The sequence below is a fragment of the Fomitopsis serialis genome (assembly GCF_022376445.1).
Source record: "Fomitopsis serialis strain Sig1Antser10 chromosome Unknown B0H18scaffold_4, whole genome shotgun sequence".
Classification (NCBI taxonomy): Eukaryota; Fungi; Basidiomycota; class Agaricomycetes; order Polyporales; family Fomitopsidaceae; genus Fomitopsis; species Fomitopsis serialis.
Genome location: NW_025954964.1, coordinates 332,607 through 346,927, shown reverse-complemented (window position 1 = coordinate 346,927; position 14,321 = coordinate 332,607). Strand labels below are relative to the sequence as shown.

At 55.9% G+C, this 14,321-nt stretch overlaps 5 protein-coding genes across 5 annotated transcripts; 1 reads left to right on the top strand and 4 right to left on the bottom strand.

The window, feature by feature from the left end:
- Positions 1-249: 249 nt before the first annotated feature.
- On the bottom strand, positions 250-1,344 carry B0H18DRAFT_1114158 (uncharacterized protein; the record flags this gene model as incomplete). Its single annotated transcript, XM_048033076.1, has 3 exons — positions 250-578; positions 631-1,232; positions 1,292-1,344. The coding sequence occupies 3 exons, from the start codon at positions 1,342-1,344 to the stop codon at positions 250-252; spliced, it is 984 nt and encodes a 327-aa protein (XP_047899037.1).
- A 159-nt stretch (positions 1,345-1,503) lies between these two features.
- B0H18DRAFT_1082215 (40S ribosomal protein S18) lies at positions 1,504-2,085 on the bottom strand (the record flags this gene model as incomplete). Its single annotated transcript, XM_048031500.1, has 4 exons — positions 1,504-1,740; positions 1,767-1,803; positions 1,859-1,992; positions 2,047-2,085. The coding sequence occupies 4 exons, from the start codon at positions 2,083-2,085 to the stop codon at positions 1,504-1,506; spliced, it is 447 nt and encodes a 148-aa protein (XP_047899036.1).
- A 625-nt stretch (positions 2,086-2,710) lies between these two features.
- B0H18DRAFT_412544 (uncharacterized protein) lies at positions 2,711-3,981 on the top strand. Its single transcript, XM_048037974.1, has 4 exons — positions 2,711-2,993; positions 3,060-3,235; positions 3,295-3,879; positions 3,936-3,981. The coding sequence occupies exons 1-3, from the start codon at positions 2,898-2,900 to the stop codon at positions 3,845-3,847; spliced, it is 825 nt and encodes a 274-aa protein (XP_047899035.1). The 5' UTR covers positions 2,711-2,897; the 3' UTR covers positions 3,848-3,879; positions 3,936-3,981.
- Positions 3,982-4,058: 77 nt separating this feature from the next.
- B0H18DRAFT_1082214 (tRNA synthetases class II (A)-domain-containing protein) lies at positions 4,059-7,484 on the bottom strand (the record flags this gene model as incomplete). Its single annotated transcript, XM_048031499.1, has 17 exons — positions 4,059-4,172; positions 4,224-4,478; positions 4,534-4,653; positions 4,707-4,737; positions 4,769-4,879; positions 4,962-5,026; positions 5,049-5,261; positions 5,282-5,353; positions 5,406-5,695; positions 5,752-6,019; positions 6,043-6,107; positions 6,152-6,663; positions 6,715-6,748; positions 6,796-6,963; positions 7,039-7,125; positions 7,174-7,279; positions 7,329-7,484. 17 exons carry the CDS (start codon positions 7,482-7,484, stop codon positions 4,059-4,061), a joined length of 2,667 nt encoding a protein of 888 aa, XP_047899034.1.
- A 1,740-nt stretch (positions 7,485-9,224) lies between these two features.
- On the bottom strand, positions 9,225-14,231 carry B0H18DRAFT_975678 (cortical protein marker for cell polarity-domain-containing protein). The gene is made up of 9 exons (XM_048044096.1): positions 13,151-14,231; positions 11,856-13,094; positions 11,455-11,823; positions 10,828-11,428; positions 10,679-10,769; positions 10,521-10,643; positions 10,392-10,467; positions 9,663-10,139; positions 9,225-9,607 (listed from the first exon to the last, which is right to left on the bottom strand). Exons 1-9 carry the CDS (start codon positions 14,083-14,085, stop codon positions 9,541-9,543), a joined length of 3,978 nt encoding a protein of 1,325 aa, XP_047899033.1. The 5' UTR covers positions 14,086-14,231; the 3' UTR covers positions 9,225-9,540.
- Positions 14,232-14,321: the final 90 nt, after the last annotated feature.

The following is a 14,321-nucleotide window of genomic DNA, read 5'->3' as shown; positions in this document are numbered from 1 at the left end:
TCGTCTTTCATGCTGTACAACACCCTCCGCTTTCATGTATCCCCTGTCGATCTGCTTTTGTGGCCATCTCGGTTGCTATTTCTGCATCTATGTTTAGACTCGTTCGCCGACCGTCTGTTAGAGCCTTGCCGTCTTCTAATACCGTCCTCGTAGGAAATACACCCTCAGCGTTGATTCGCTCTCGTTGTCTATGACTCTGTCGTTCTTTCGTTCAATCGTGCTCGTTCGATAAGCTTGTATTATGAATTGCTATAGTGGTTCAATGTCCATGGCATCGTCTACATCCATTGGTGTGTCCAAATCCATCGTCGGTGCATCCGACTCCATATCGTCCTGCCTTCCATCCCCTGGTGATGCATCTGTCTCTCGCTCGGCGGCACTCGCGACGACGAGCGGTCTGAACAGCACGAGTGCCTTACTGGGATCCGAGTCTGAGCTAGGCGGGGGCAAGGACGGCGCATGTATGGGTAAACGGTCGAGGAGCGCAGTAGACACGGTGTACTCTGCGTCCGCGCGAGAACCCTTCCTCTCCTCCTGGTCTTCCGTATCAGAGTCCTCCAAATCTGTGATGACGATGCCTGCTGGGTGGGTGAGTGCAGCTTATATGGCGTGCAACGAGGAGCAACTCACGGTCCTTCTCCACCTCGTACCAAGAGGGTATCTTCATTCGCACGTCCGGCACATCCCTCGTCTGTTCAGGGGACGCGGGCTCCTCGACGGAACCAGGGAGGACCACGGGCGACGGCACGCTCATCAACAGAGGTGGCATCGTCTCCTGAACTGATGGAGCATGCGCCATAGACTCATAGTACGAATTTTGAGGTACTTGAGCCGCAGGCGGCAGCTCGACAATCGGGTTGAACCTCGATGGAGGCGGTGGCGGTGAGACCGAGGAACGGTTCAGCGTCATCTGTGCGAGCCCATGCTCGATATTGTCGCACCTGCGACGTTTTGGACGCTGCGCCACGGGCCGCGTCTGGGGAAACTCGACGACAGAGATGTCGTCGTCCTCCAGTGTTTTGCGCTTCAGGGAGGGCTCGCGGAACCAGGGGTGGGAGTTGGGTGGTATGCCCAGGTTGTCATCGTCGACTTGTGTTGTGCAGTAAAATTCGGAAAGCAAGGCGGACGGGGTGAGGATGACGGCGAGGGCGACGATGGGGTAGTACTTAACGGTCTGGACGCGCGCCACCGACCCATCGCGTCCTTTCGAGCACTGCACGAGACCGCACGAACTTTCCAGCACGGTCACGTGACTCAAGCGCTCACATTTTCATCAACCCACCGTACTCACCGTAAGTACGAGGACCAACAAGAAGAATTAGACCCAGACGAACCATCAGCCATGTCGTGCGGAATGCTCCATATATCGCATGATACATGTAGACGTATGAATGACATAATGTCGTGGATGCCAGCAAAAAGGCCATGTACGTACGACCCTCCTCCAGAAAAGCGTTTAACCACGCTTCTTCGACACACCGACGGTCTTGCCGCGACGGCCTGTCACAGCGAATGAGCAAAAGCGACACCTCCCGACATCGCATACGCACCCGTAGTCTTGGTGTGCTGGCCACGCACACGGAGACCCCAGAAATGCCGGAGACCACGGTGCGCCCGGATCTTCTTCAGCCTCTCGAGGTCGTCACGCATCTTCGAATCCACGGCGTTCGAGAGAATCTGCGAGTTCTTGCCATCGACGATGTCCCGCTGCCTGTTCAGGAACCATGTGGGAATCTTGAACTGAGTGGGTTTTGGAGGATGGTAACAAGACGCTCGAGCTCGTCCGAGTTGAGCTCACCAGCCCTACGAGGACATGAGCCATGCAGATTGAGGAAATGGTAGTCATGATACTACGCACCGCTTGTTGAGGTCAACATCGGCCTTTTTGCATGCAATGTTGGAGTAACGACGACCAACACCCTTGATCTCCGTCAGGGCATACATGATCTTGCGTTTACCGTCGACATTGGTGTTCAGGAGACGCAAGATGTGCTGAAACAAGCTGTCAGGTGCTATATCTCGCTATATCCTCTCTGATAGTCGCACCTGGAATTGCGTGTGGGCTTCCGGGACGACGAGAGACATGGTGGTTGTCGGCGAGAGTAGACGGCCGTACTGAACGAGATGACACAGTCAGCAATCTGCCGCCCTGCATCCAAACAGACGGGACGCCATCCAGCCTCCTGAGGCATGCAGCACCCCTTCAAAGGTGTCAATCCGCTCCAGAAGGCCCAGGACAGCGTTTCGGCAGTGTACAGCAGCGTGGCATACTCACCAGGTGTGCTTGAGGACGCCGAGGTTGTGCCCAACGGTGAGGACGATCGCAGGAAGGCGAGGCGTAAGGTCCCGTGCTTCGGCCCGATATGGCAGTACACAGGCGCTCACCCACGAGCGCTTGTTGTGCACTCCATTGCTTCGAACTCTTCATGTACAGTGTGTACTTGACCGCCGCCACTGATGCTCTTGCACTCATATCGCCCTCGACTCGACTCAGTGAAATGATGTTTGTGCTCTAGCAAGTCCGTCGTGGATTTTCCATCCACGGACTACGTACTATGCAACCCTCTCGTCATCTGGGCCCATGGGTGCTTACTCTGAGTCGCCACGCATGTGGCTGCTCTCATCTCTACTCAAGCTATCCAATTCGTAATACTCGCAGTCTCAATGGTCATTCAAGTGTGAGTACCGCTACCAGGCTCCGAGAAATCATGTCATTTTGGGGAGATTGCCGCTGTGTGTCTCGATACACGCGTAAGAGACATGTCGAAGTCAAAGTCAAAGTTCACAGTCAGACCGCACTTGCGCCGCCCGTACGATACTCGCCACTGGTCTGTCTGAACCAGGACACCATCCGCGCCGAACACCTCACGCTGACCTTCTGCACGAAGCTAAACGGCATGTTTCGGACACCGAACCCTGAGCTGACCTATGTTTCCCTTATCCACCAGAACAGTAACTATTACGCGAGCTGGGATCCTGCGCGATTGGTGCGGGTGAGCGGCTACCCACTGATTCACCCCATATATCGCGGACTGAATCACTGCCTTCCTGTCTTACAGGTCGGGGACTATGGTCACCTTCAAGGCGACGGTTCCTTCGCGCGCGAGGGCAACATCTTCGACGGATTATGGGCACAAGAGTTTGGCATTGTCGAGCTCCCCGGCCCAGAAGATAACATCCGGTGCATTGTCTCCTCTGACGTCGATGAAGTACGAGAGAGCACAACCAACGAGATGTACGTCGTCAGCGACCCTCATTGACGTCTGCCCATGACATCTGAGCATCACCTCACAGAGGTGCAGCCTGGCTTCACAAGGTGACGATGAAGAAAACATTCACCGTCAAGCGTAGCCACGGCGCGATCCTCGTCATGCTCAATGCGCGATACACCCATCTTTCCCCTGCTGGAAACCTCAAAGACCTCGTCTACTCTACTGCTTTCAAGAAAAAACACCTCTTGGTTAGCGAGCTTTACTCCTGTGGCTCCTACGCCCGTCTCCTCGCTCCTAAGCAGGAACGCGCCGTAAAGATAAGCTTAGAAGGCGAAGCGCATCAGCGTTCTGTTCATGCCTCGGAGGAGGCCGAGTGGATACATACCGCAGACGGCGGCGACTTCAAGAGTGGCGTGCTGAGGGGCAGCGAGGCCGCGTTCACACCGCTCTTTCGGCTCGTAGGACGAAAGACCTTCCGGAGGTTGCCCATTACTGAATTGGAGCGCCCCAAATGGAGACGTGTCGTCGCTGGCAAAGCACAGAAACCGGCCGTAGTGGTCACGGATTCTCTCCAAACGAATGGACTGGGGGATGATGACCACGATAGCTCCGAAGATGGTGATCAAATGAGGTAGAGTGATCGGCATGGTTTGGCCCATGGAGTATGGTGAGGGCATTTGTCTTGTTGGTTATGAAGTCACTGCTCAAACATAGTGATTCAAGGAGCTTGAATACGCTTTACTCTTCAAGCTGTATCACTAGTGTATCCTGTTCAGTGCCTTCAAATTGATTGCAGCAATTGTCTCTATAGTGTACATGGCATTGTTCCATACCCTTCTCTACGTATTATACCGTCAATCCCGTCTGTTTTACGAAATAGTTCCGAGCAGCCTCGAGCGCATCCTCAGTCTTATCAACGTTGACACCGGAACCTTGCGCGCTATCCGCCTTTCCTCCGGCCTGCCAAACACAAATCAGTCTCGTCCAACGAAGGTGACCTACACAACCTACCTTGCCCCCAATAAGCTCCGTCACGGTAGCAGCCCACTGGTGAGCATCGAGGCCCTTCGCTTTGGCCGCCTCAGACACGAAGTTGACGTGCGCAACCTTCCCACTCGACGGATCGGGACTCATCACATAGATCGTCTTGCCAAGCTTCCTGCCTTCGTGAACAATGTTGGACAAGACCTTCGCGTTGTCAACGATCGCGATGTAAGCCTCCGAGTCCTTGTTGTTCTGGAAGTACTCCTGGACGGCATCCTTAGCCTGCGATGAGACAGTAATGAGTGGGTGTTAGCTAGTAGATTATCGGACGACGTACGGCCTTGTTAGCCTTGGCCTCCTTCTCCTTTGTCTCCTTGTCGAACGCCTTGCGCACCGTTGCCAGACGATCCCGGAGCTCAGCTTTCCGGAGAACGGAGATGTCAGCCTGGCCAAGCTCCTACAAGGACTGTCAAAACCGTAGATCAACGGGACTAGTGCTCGTCTACGTACCAAAGTGAAGCTCTTCAAACCAGCGTCCTTTCTGAGCCGGACATGCTTTCCAGTGGTTCAACCTCGCGGTCATGGCGTCTGCGACCCTTCGAGCTTCTGCAGCCTCGTGCCCGGTGACTGCAGTGATACGCCGGATGCCCTTGGCAATACCCGACTCTTCTGTCACACGAAGTCTTGATCTCGCCCGTCCTCGCGACATGACTGTACAATCATCACAAAGTTAGACGATACCATGAAGCTCGTTTGGCTGCTCACGTTCCGCCGCACAGCTCGACGCTCGTAGACCGCCACTTCGGGCTGTGCAGGTCGCTCGTCATCTCCTCACGGAGAACTCCAGCGCACCACCCGTACGGGGTCGGGGTACGACTCGCCGAAGACAGCGCGCAGGCCGGAGATCTCTTGCGCTGTCTTCAAGGCAACCTCTTTGCTGAACACCTTGACGTTCCGGGTGATCCAGTCCTTGCCCATGGACTCGATCTTGGACAGTTCCGTTGGCGCGATCTGTGCCTTGTGCGAGAAGTCGAAGCGGAGCTTGGTGGGTGCGACCAAGGAACCCTTTTGGTCGACGTGATCACCAGAACCTCACGAAGGCAGTAGTTGAGGATGTGCGTTGCGGTGTGGTTATTTCGCAGGGGCCAACGTCGGAGCTAGCAGCGCCTTTAACAGACTGCAATGAGCGGATTGTGTCATGCCACATACCTCATCATAGCTAGAGACGACTTCGTCGCCAAGCTTGAGTGTCCCATACTTCATGTGGCCGATGTGCAAGACATAGCCACTGAAGACCTGCACGTTCGACACTTCAAACTCTGCCACGCCGTCGATGACGATGCTACCAGTGTCATACTCCTGTCCACCGGATTCCGCGTAGAAGCTGGTCCTGTCGAGGAGGATGCCGAAGTTGGTGTCTTCAGGTATTGATGCGGTCGAGTCGACGATGGTCTTGTTTGAGTATATTGACAGGACGCGAGCAGTGATATTGCCGAGCTCTGAGGCAAGGAAGCATATGTCAGTACCGTACAGCAATCATACAGGATGTACTTACGATACTTTGCAGTGTCGTCGGTCTTGGGGATGCTGAGTGTCTTCTCCAGGTTGGCGATGTCGTGAACGTCAAGTTTCACGGTGTCCTTGTCGCCTTTCTTCTGATTGGCTTTGCTCGCCTCCTTCGAGTGCGCTTGTGCCGCCTCAAACTCCTCGTTGTTGATGTCCAGACCAAGCTCCTCCGCCATCAGGCGCGTGAGGTCGACGGGGAAGCCATACGTGTCATACAACCGCCATACATCCCGGCCCGAGAGTTGCTTCAGACCAGTCTGCTTCGCCTTGCCGCATAGACATCAAACATCTTCTCTCCCCGATCCAGAGTACGCGAGAACGACTCCTCTTCCTCATCCAGAATCTCTTGATCTCCTCCGTTCTGCGCGTGATCTCCGGGAAGGTGTCACCGAGTTGCTCAACAACAGCGGGCATCAACGACGAGAAGAAGGAACCAATCTGCACGCCAAGCTTCTTGCGGGCGTACCGACAGCCTCTTCGGAGGATTCTCCTAAGGACGTAGCCGCGGCCGATGTTATTGGGAACGCCACCGTCGCTGAGTGCAAATGTAAGCGTCCTGACGTGGTCCGCGACAACCCGGTACGCCGTGTCAATGCCCTCCTCATCCTCATCACCAAATTTGCCCTGATATGGGCGCACGCCCGTCAACTCCTGGATCTTCGCAAAGATCGGCGAGAAAACATCAGTGTCGTAGTTGGAGCGCTTGTTTTGAATGACGGAGACGAGCCGTTCGAAGCCCATACCGGTGTCGACGTGCTTGGAAGGGAGCGACCTTAGCGAGGCATCCTCCTCGCGATTGAATTGAATGAAGACGTTGTTCCAGATCTCGAGCACATCTGGGTCGTCTTGGTTGACCAAATGCGCAGCGTTACGGCCCCCAATGCGATCAAAATGAATCTCACTACGAGTTGTGAGTACCTCATTGGCGAGATCAAAGAATATTCCGACATACCTACACGGCCCACACGGACCAGTGGCGCCCATTTCTAGCCTACTTTAGCAGACAGAAGGTCCCGAATCAGAAGTCACCTACCCCAGAAGTTATCCTTTGCATTCCCCGGGAGAATGTGATCCTCTGCCACGCCTTCATCGAGCCAATACTGACGCGCCTCAGTGTCGGGTGCCAGACCATTCTTGGGGTCACCTTCGAAGTACGTGACATACAGCTGGTCCTTGGGCAACTTGTAGATCCCGTCAAGAGCTCCCAAGAATATGCAATTGCTTCTTTCTGTGGATGCTCTCTTGAGTGCATACGTTTTTGCGTCATGGTTCGTACATACCTTGAAGTAATCCCCGAAGGACCAGTTGCCCAGCATCTCGAAGAACGTATGGTGATACGAGTCCTTGCCAACGTCGTCCAGATCTGCACAAGGGTGAGTGATCACACACTGTTATTCTGTGTGCGGCGCACCATTGTGCTTTCCCCCTGCGCGAATACACTTCTGACTGTTGAAGGCACGCTTCAATCTCGCAAGCTCGGACTGGGGATCCACAGTGCCAAGGAAGATGGATTTGTACTATCGGATTGATTAGTAACTGCCGTTGCATGAGGATCGCTCCCCACACCTGATTCATGCCCGCATTCGCGAAGAGCAGCGTAGGGTCGTCATAAGGAATGGTGGATGAGGAGGGTACGAATGTGTGGTCCTTGGACTGGAAGTAGTTGAAGAACTCCTGGCGCACTTTGGCAGCCGGCCAGTTGAGATATGTTCCGGAAGCCATGCTGAGTATGGACGCGACAGGGAGCAGTAACGAAAGTTGAACGCGAGCCTGAGGCCCTGCATCGGGCACGAGAGCCATCCTCGCTCGCATTTCCGTTCGAGTCACCCTCAGAGATAAGATAAGATGGATCTCTCGCCAGATCTCGCTGACTGATCGTGATCTCGCTTCCGTCCACTGAGTCCTTCCCTGCCTCACTTGTCCTCACCCAACTTTCCTCCATCCACGACACCACGGCCCTCATAGATCACAGCGACATGGAGGCAGCAGAACAGCAGCACAATGGCTCGCTTTTTACCTGTCTTTCGTGCAGCATCGCGTTTTATTCTGCCGAAGACCAGAGTATGTATTTCCTCACTGTTTACTTTCCCCGACTGAACCTTATCCTATATAGGGGAGCATTACAAGTCTGATCACCACCGGTATAATATGAAGAGACGTGTCGCAGGTCTCCCTCCTGTCAGCGGGCCACCTTCAACCAGAAGGTCATAGAGAGACGGACAGAGACCGCCGTCACACATCTTCCAAAGGCATGACTTGCGAACTTGCGGGTCAGCATCTATGCATTACCATACTTTGTCAATTGCTCATCCAGTTCAGGAAAGCATACACTACTGAGAATGCGTACCGCTCTCACTGAGCTCTCGGAAACACAAGGAGAATGAGCTCAAGTCCATTTCGAAGCCGAAGAAACAGCCGAGCCCAGGAGGATACAGTACCCTCTGCCGACGTAAACTCTCAGGAAGTCCTGAACTTCAACACCAGCGAGCACCAGCAAAGACGTCGATATGCATCTCCCGAACCTCCCAATCCGTGCATTGACAGTAGATGCGGAAGCCTCGAGGAGCAGTCAACCAAACATCGACGAAAAGATGCGGCCGCTCGCTCGCGTATATCCTCTACTCAGTGCCTTTCTGCACAGAGTCCGCTTCCTCCCTTGAAGGCAACCTGACGCATATGTCCGTCGCGCATTCCTTCTTCATCCCCGACGCAGAGTACCTCGTGACATCTCGGGCCTCATCTCCTATCTCGGCGAGAAGATCGCCGTCGGCAACGTCTGCATACACTGCAACGGCAAGGGTCGTGAATTCCGCACGCTGGATGCCGTCCGGAAGCACATGCTGGACAAGGACACTGCAAGATCGCCTACGACACTGAGGACGATCGCCTCGAGATTTCCGACTTCTACGACTTCTCGGCGTCGTATCCTGAGGCCCAGAAAGAACGACGCAAAAAGGCGAAGCGCACCACTAGCAACGAGGACGCATCCGGCTCTGAAGTCGAGGACGAGGAATGGGAGGATTGGAGGACGACGGTGCAGAGGCGGATGAAGTCGTCGACGAGTCAGCAAGCGAGTCCGACTCCGACTCGGAGGGTGTCCCCGAAACCAGCTTGCCTACGGCGACACCGAATATGAGCTGGTCCTGCCTTCAGGCGCGCGCATCGGGCATCGTAGCATGCGTCGCTACTATGCACAATCTTTTACAAGGTTCCCGCGCGGAGGCAAACCCGAAGATCCCAATTCCGGTGCTGCCCTTGTTCGCCGCCTGCTTGATGACAAGCACTCGGCTCTTGTGCCGAGGAAGGGTGGTTACGGTGCTTTCGGTACGGGCACGGAGGTCGTCAAGGCGAGGAACAGGGGAGAGGCTCGAGAGGCTGGCCGACATGTTCGGGAATTCAGGGATCAGCGACGGAGGGAGGACTTCAAGACCAAAGTTGGATTCATCCACAATTCCCAGAAGCATTTCAGGGATCCTCTGCTCCAGGTAAGCTTCACACACCCGATGGCCTGTTCAATCACACAAATGCTTATGCTATATTGCAGTGAGCATGAATTGAGACATGCAGACATGACGCGGTCCGCTGTATTCAAACCTGAGTAGTCTAGTAAGTAGTGTAGGGGGCTATAGAGATACGACAACCGAAGGGTACGAGAGCGTGGACCGAACGAGAAAGTCTGTGAGACGTCCATCGTCCGCCACCACGGGTATCCACAACATCGTTTCAGTGCGTGACGACAGCAAAAATCCAGATACAAATCAAGAGATAATATCATGACTCAGTAAACATATGCCGCAGGTACGACCCCTTCATGTCCCGACCGCACATCTCGTGCATACCACCATCTGTGTAGAAATGTGTAAGCGCATAACACGAAGTAGAACGTGGCATAATACATACGCAGCATCCCCATCGTCAAGAATTTCAATTTCCTGTCCAGCTGACAAGGGTAGTTCGCCTTCACCTCCACCATCGAACGAGTATCGAGCGTGAGCGGGACGAAGCATGTCTTCACCGGCCATTGTGCCAGCAGCGATGGCATCCGACGGCGTTTCTGCACGCATGTAATTGTCCGCATCCGGCTGGAATGGGTCGCTTTCTGTTGCTGCTGCACCCGCGGTCGCCTCCTTCTCTGCATGTGGGCCGAACGCGGTCTCGCCGAGGACCGTCGCACGTGTGGCAGCATTGATGTGCTCTAGTAGCGAGGACGGACGGTGCGATGAGTCATCGTCATCGTCAGCCGCGCCACCGTCAAGCTTGATCTTGTCGTCTCGGCGAGAGAACAGCGTCCAGAGAATACCGATCAATGCGAGGAGGAAGACAATACCAGCCGCAATTGCGATGGAGATGAGGATCACAATTCCAACAGCAAGGTATCTAAGAAACGACACGTATCAGTCATGAGTGTTACGGAAAGACACTCAGGCATAAACAACTTACGCTTCTGCGCGAAACTGAATGTTGAATATGAGTGGATGAGCCCGTACAACAACCCTGCGGACCCAGAGGCCGACGCGGTGATGATATAGGGAATAAAGACTGCCCGTCGAACAGAGCCGCCGATGCGTTCCCGAACGACGAGTCAGTGAGAGCACCGGACATCATCAGGACACGGTCGGATTGGATCACCGCATTCGAGTGTGGGTGTTTTGGAGCGGAACCATCAGCAGCTGCGTGACGTCAGTTGCGGCATCCAGCGTTGCACCTGTGAAGACGAACGTAAGATACCTAGTCGACACAGTTCATCAGGATACTCACCGACGCTCGACCAGCTCTGTCCATCCCAAGAGTACAAGAATGCGGATGAATTATCAGAAGCTCGTCCAGCAGCAAAGATGCTGCTTGAATTGCCATCGTTCACAGCTACCGCTGTCACCGGCCCTGGAAGGTTGCTGGCATCCCCAAGAGCCGACCACGTCGAGTTCGAGATGGTGTATAGGCCACATTCGCCGCGGTATTGTCTGCAAGTGCGATTGAACCCGCAGCGACAATGACGTCCTGGTTGCTCTGCAGACTCAATCCGATCAACCTACAGCACCGGCGGTCGAACCGTTGAAAGACGTACCTCAGTATAAGCGACAGACGCAACTTCACCTTGAATGCCGTTCCCAAGCGCGTTCCACTGCTCCTTGTCATAGGCGTATGAGCAGATCGCTCTGCACGCCGTCGACCCAGCCTGCGAGAAGCTCCCCGCAACAATAATGACGTCCGACTGCGACGGCGATGTAGTGATTGAGCGCACGAGCACGTTGGAGCCAGAGCTCGACGAGAGCGCAGGCACCCCAGACATATCCCAGGTCTGCTCCGCAAGGTCGTAGATAGCAAACCCATTCGCGTTCGAGCCTTCCAGAGTGAACTCACCGCCGAGGAAGAGTTTGTCACCCTGGACTAGCAACGAGCGCACGGTCCCGTTGATCTGGTTGCCCTGCAGCGGTGTGATCGTGTCGGTGCTGTTGTCGTAGACGGCAACGTTCTCGTAGGTCGAGCCACCAGATGTGTACGAGAAGTTACCGCCGATGACTATGACCTCCTGGTTAGAGTTGCTGCTGTTCGTCCAGAACGCACCGGCGAACACGGCAGGGGCAGGGGAGGCAGGTGCAGCAGGCAGCGGCGCAAGTATAGCCGCGGTTGCCCTCTTGTCGAACATGCGCTTGAAGACGTCGACCCTCGGCAGCCATGTTGAACGGTGGACGGGGCATATCGGCGTCTGGACAGGCTGGCAGTCGTGCTTGCGGACGTGGAGTTGCCAGCCAACTGCACACCAAGAGGAGACAGCTCCGGCTCGCCATTCCCACCGTTCTGAACCATCACCAGGCCCGTGGCGCCGATCTGAAGGGATGCCTGCACGTTGCCAGCGACGAACTCACCGCCAGACGAAGAAGTGTCATTGCCTACGAAAGTCATACTGCCGATCAAGTAGCCTCCGGTGTTGACCCAAGTGCTGTTGGCGGTCTCCCAAGCAGCGAACCCAGAGACCTGGTCCACCGCGGCATTCGCACTGGTCGTTTTCAGCGCACTGAAGTTGCCCGCGACAAGGAGTAGGCTGCCGACGTAGTCAATGCTCGCGACGGCACCATTCAGGCCAGACGATACGAAGACCACGAGTTGCTTCCGATGCTGTACGACGCCACGCCAGCGAGTGCACCATTCGACGCAGAGGACGTATCGGTGAACGAGCCACCGACGAAGAGTGTGTCCCCATCCACGGCGAGGCTTGTCACCGGTCCATTCAGACCATTTTGCGACAGCGCCGCAAGCGCGCCATTTTTGTAAGCGACGATGTTCGATGCGCCCGATGCGGATCCCGACGTGAGTGTGAATGTGCCTCCAATGAAGACAGCGCCAGACGAGTGCTGCACGACGGCCGAAACCACGGGCGCCTTGGACGTGAGGCTCGTAGCGCCTCCAAGCGCACTGAGCAAGTCCACGCCGATCCGGTCAAGAGACGTCTCCGAGGAAGTAGGCACAGCTACCTGCGCGCTGACAGTAGACGACGCGGCTGAGGACGACAGCGGCCACTCGAAGAATCCGAACGAGTTCGCTGAGGCGGAAGAGGTTCCGCTTCCGCTCCCAGTGGTGTTCGCGGTAATGTTGGCGCTCGTGAGTACCAACTCGACACTGCCTGCGACCAATTCGTACTGGCCATTCTCGCCAGAACCGGTAGGACTGTCCGCCAGGGTCATCTCGATGGTCATCTCGAAGTCGGGCGACGACGGTACAACGGGACCACTGTAGATGAGGGTGGACTGATCATCGGTGTTCGTCTGCGCGATCGTGGATACCCAGGGTTGGTAACCGGAGCCAGGGAAGACAGTGACTGCGACGCTCGTGCGCAAGGGACAATCTTGGAAGTCGGTGCAGCCCGGGACAATCATGTACACATCATAGGTGCCCGACGCAGAGACGTATGGCATCCAGGTCACGCTAGGGCCGGATGAGGCGGACGTCCCCACAGCAACGTCAGACACCAGTACGGTCTGGACGGTACCGGGGATACTGGTCGTCGCCTGCTTCTCGGTCCACGAGCCTGTGAAAGTCACGTTGGACGAGCCAGGCGCATAACACGATTGTGTGTTATTCGACGCGATGGCGGACGCGTACGCGCCAGACGATAGCAGCTGCATGAGATGCAGCCCGGCTCCCGCCCCCTGCCACTCAGTCAACTGCAGCTGGAAGCCCGTGATGTCGAGGCTGCTGGTGAACAAGAAGTCCTGGTAGAGGATAGACGAGTTGGACAACAAAGGACAGGCGTCGTTGCATGTCTGATTCTGGCCGGTGGTTGGATCAAGGTAGGATAGCGTCTGGACCGTGTTGTCCGGAATCGTGGTAAGGCTAGTTGTCGAAGCGAGAGTCAGTCAGTCGCACGCGTTGCTTGAATGGGCACGTACGTGAAAGCAGTGGTACCTCGCCCATCAACGAAGGTATTACCCAGGCGGATACCTCTGGCGGACAGCGAGGAGAACGCCCGAGCCGTGATGACGGCTGTCTGTCCATCCGCTGCCAACCAAGTATTGCCAGCACCGTCAGCTCCAGCCGGGCAGAGGATGTTCTCTATGTCGTTGAACCCAGACTGCGTCGATGCGGGCTGTGCAACGATCTGAGCATTTTGCAGCCCGATCGGCACGAGGGAGGACGAGAACGGGGATGCGCCGGGAGAGAACGGTACGTTGGGGTTGTTAGTGCTGTTGATGGTGGAATTGCCATACGATACCGTGAACGAGCCCGCGAAAAGAAGGCTGGATGCAGATGAGTTGGTATTGATGGCGAGAACCTCGGCGGAGGCGCCTAACAACCCGCCGAAGGGCGGAGACGACCACTGCGATGACTTCGTGTTCCACAGCGCGACAGAGCTCGCGGGCGACGTGAACTTGCCACCGACCCACACGTCGTTGTTGCTCGCGTCACAGTACAGGGCGTGCACCGGGCCATTGGGTCCATTGGAGCCGAGGGATGCGAGGGAGTCTGAGGACGCGGTGTACGAGGCGATGTAGCTTGCGGATGTACCGTTGATGGAGGAAAAGTTGCCGCCAAAGTAGAAGACATCGTTGAGGGCACAGCCGGCTAGTATGCTGCCACCCTCGTTCGTAGAACCAAGAGGCGTGAGGGCGCCGTCGGGTGCGCGAGAAAGTAGCGTCGCGGTGGAAGAGTCAAATGAGGTAGCGACGGACGAGCTGTCAGAGATACCGAGCCCTGCGAACGCGCCAGTGAGGGCTACCGCGCCCATGCGGTCGAAATCGACCTGGGGGAGCGAAGCGGACGCGACATGGGCACAGAATATACAGAGGGCGGTGGAGACGAGGGTAGTGGGGAGTTTGCGTCTCATCTGCGGCGTTGAGGCATACACGGAGGGGTGAAGAAGGGGTATACCTTGGCCTGGTCGGGGCTGAAGGAGAGACGGAGGGGCAGGAAGCGAGCGGACGAGCGGGACAGACGAGGACAGAAGGCTGCTGCTCACGACGACGCTCAGCTCGACGCCAGACACTGACCCAACCACGGCCCTCCCCCGCGTGTTCGTCTGCTGACGTAAGCCTCAACCAGCAACGCGCCCCACGTGACCGG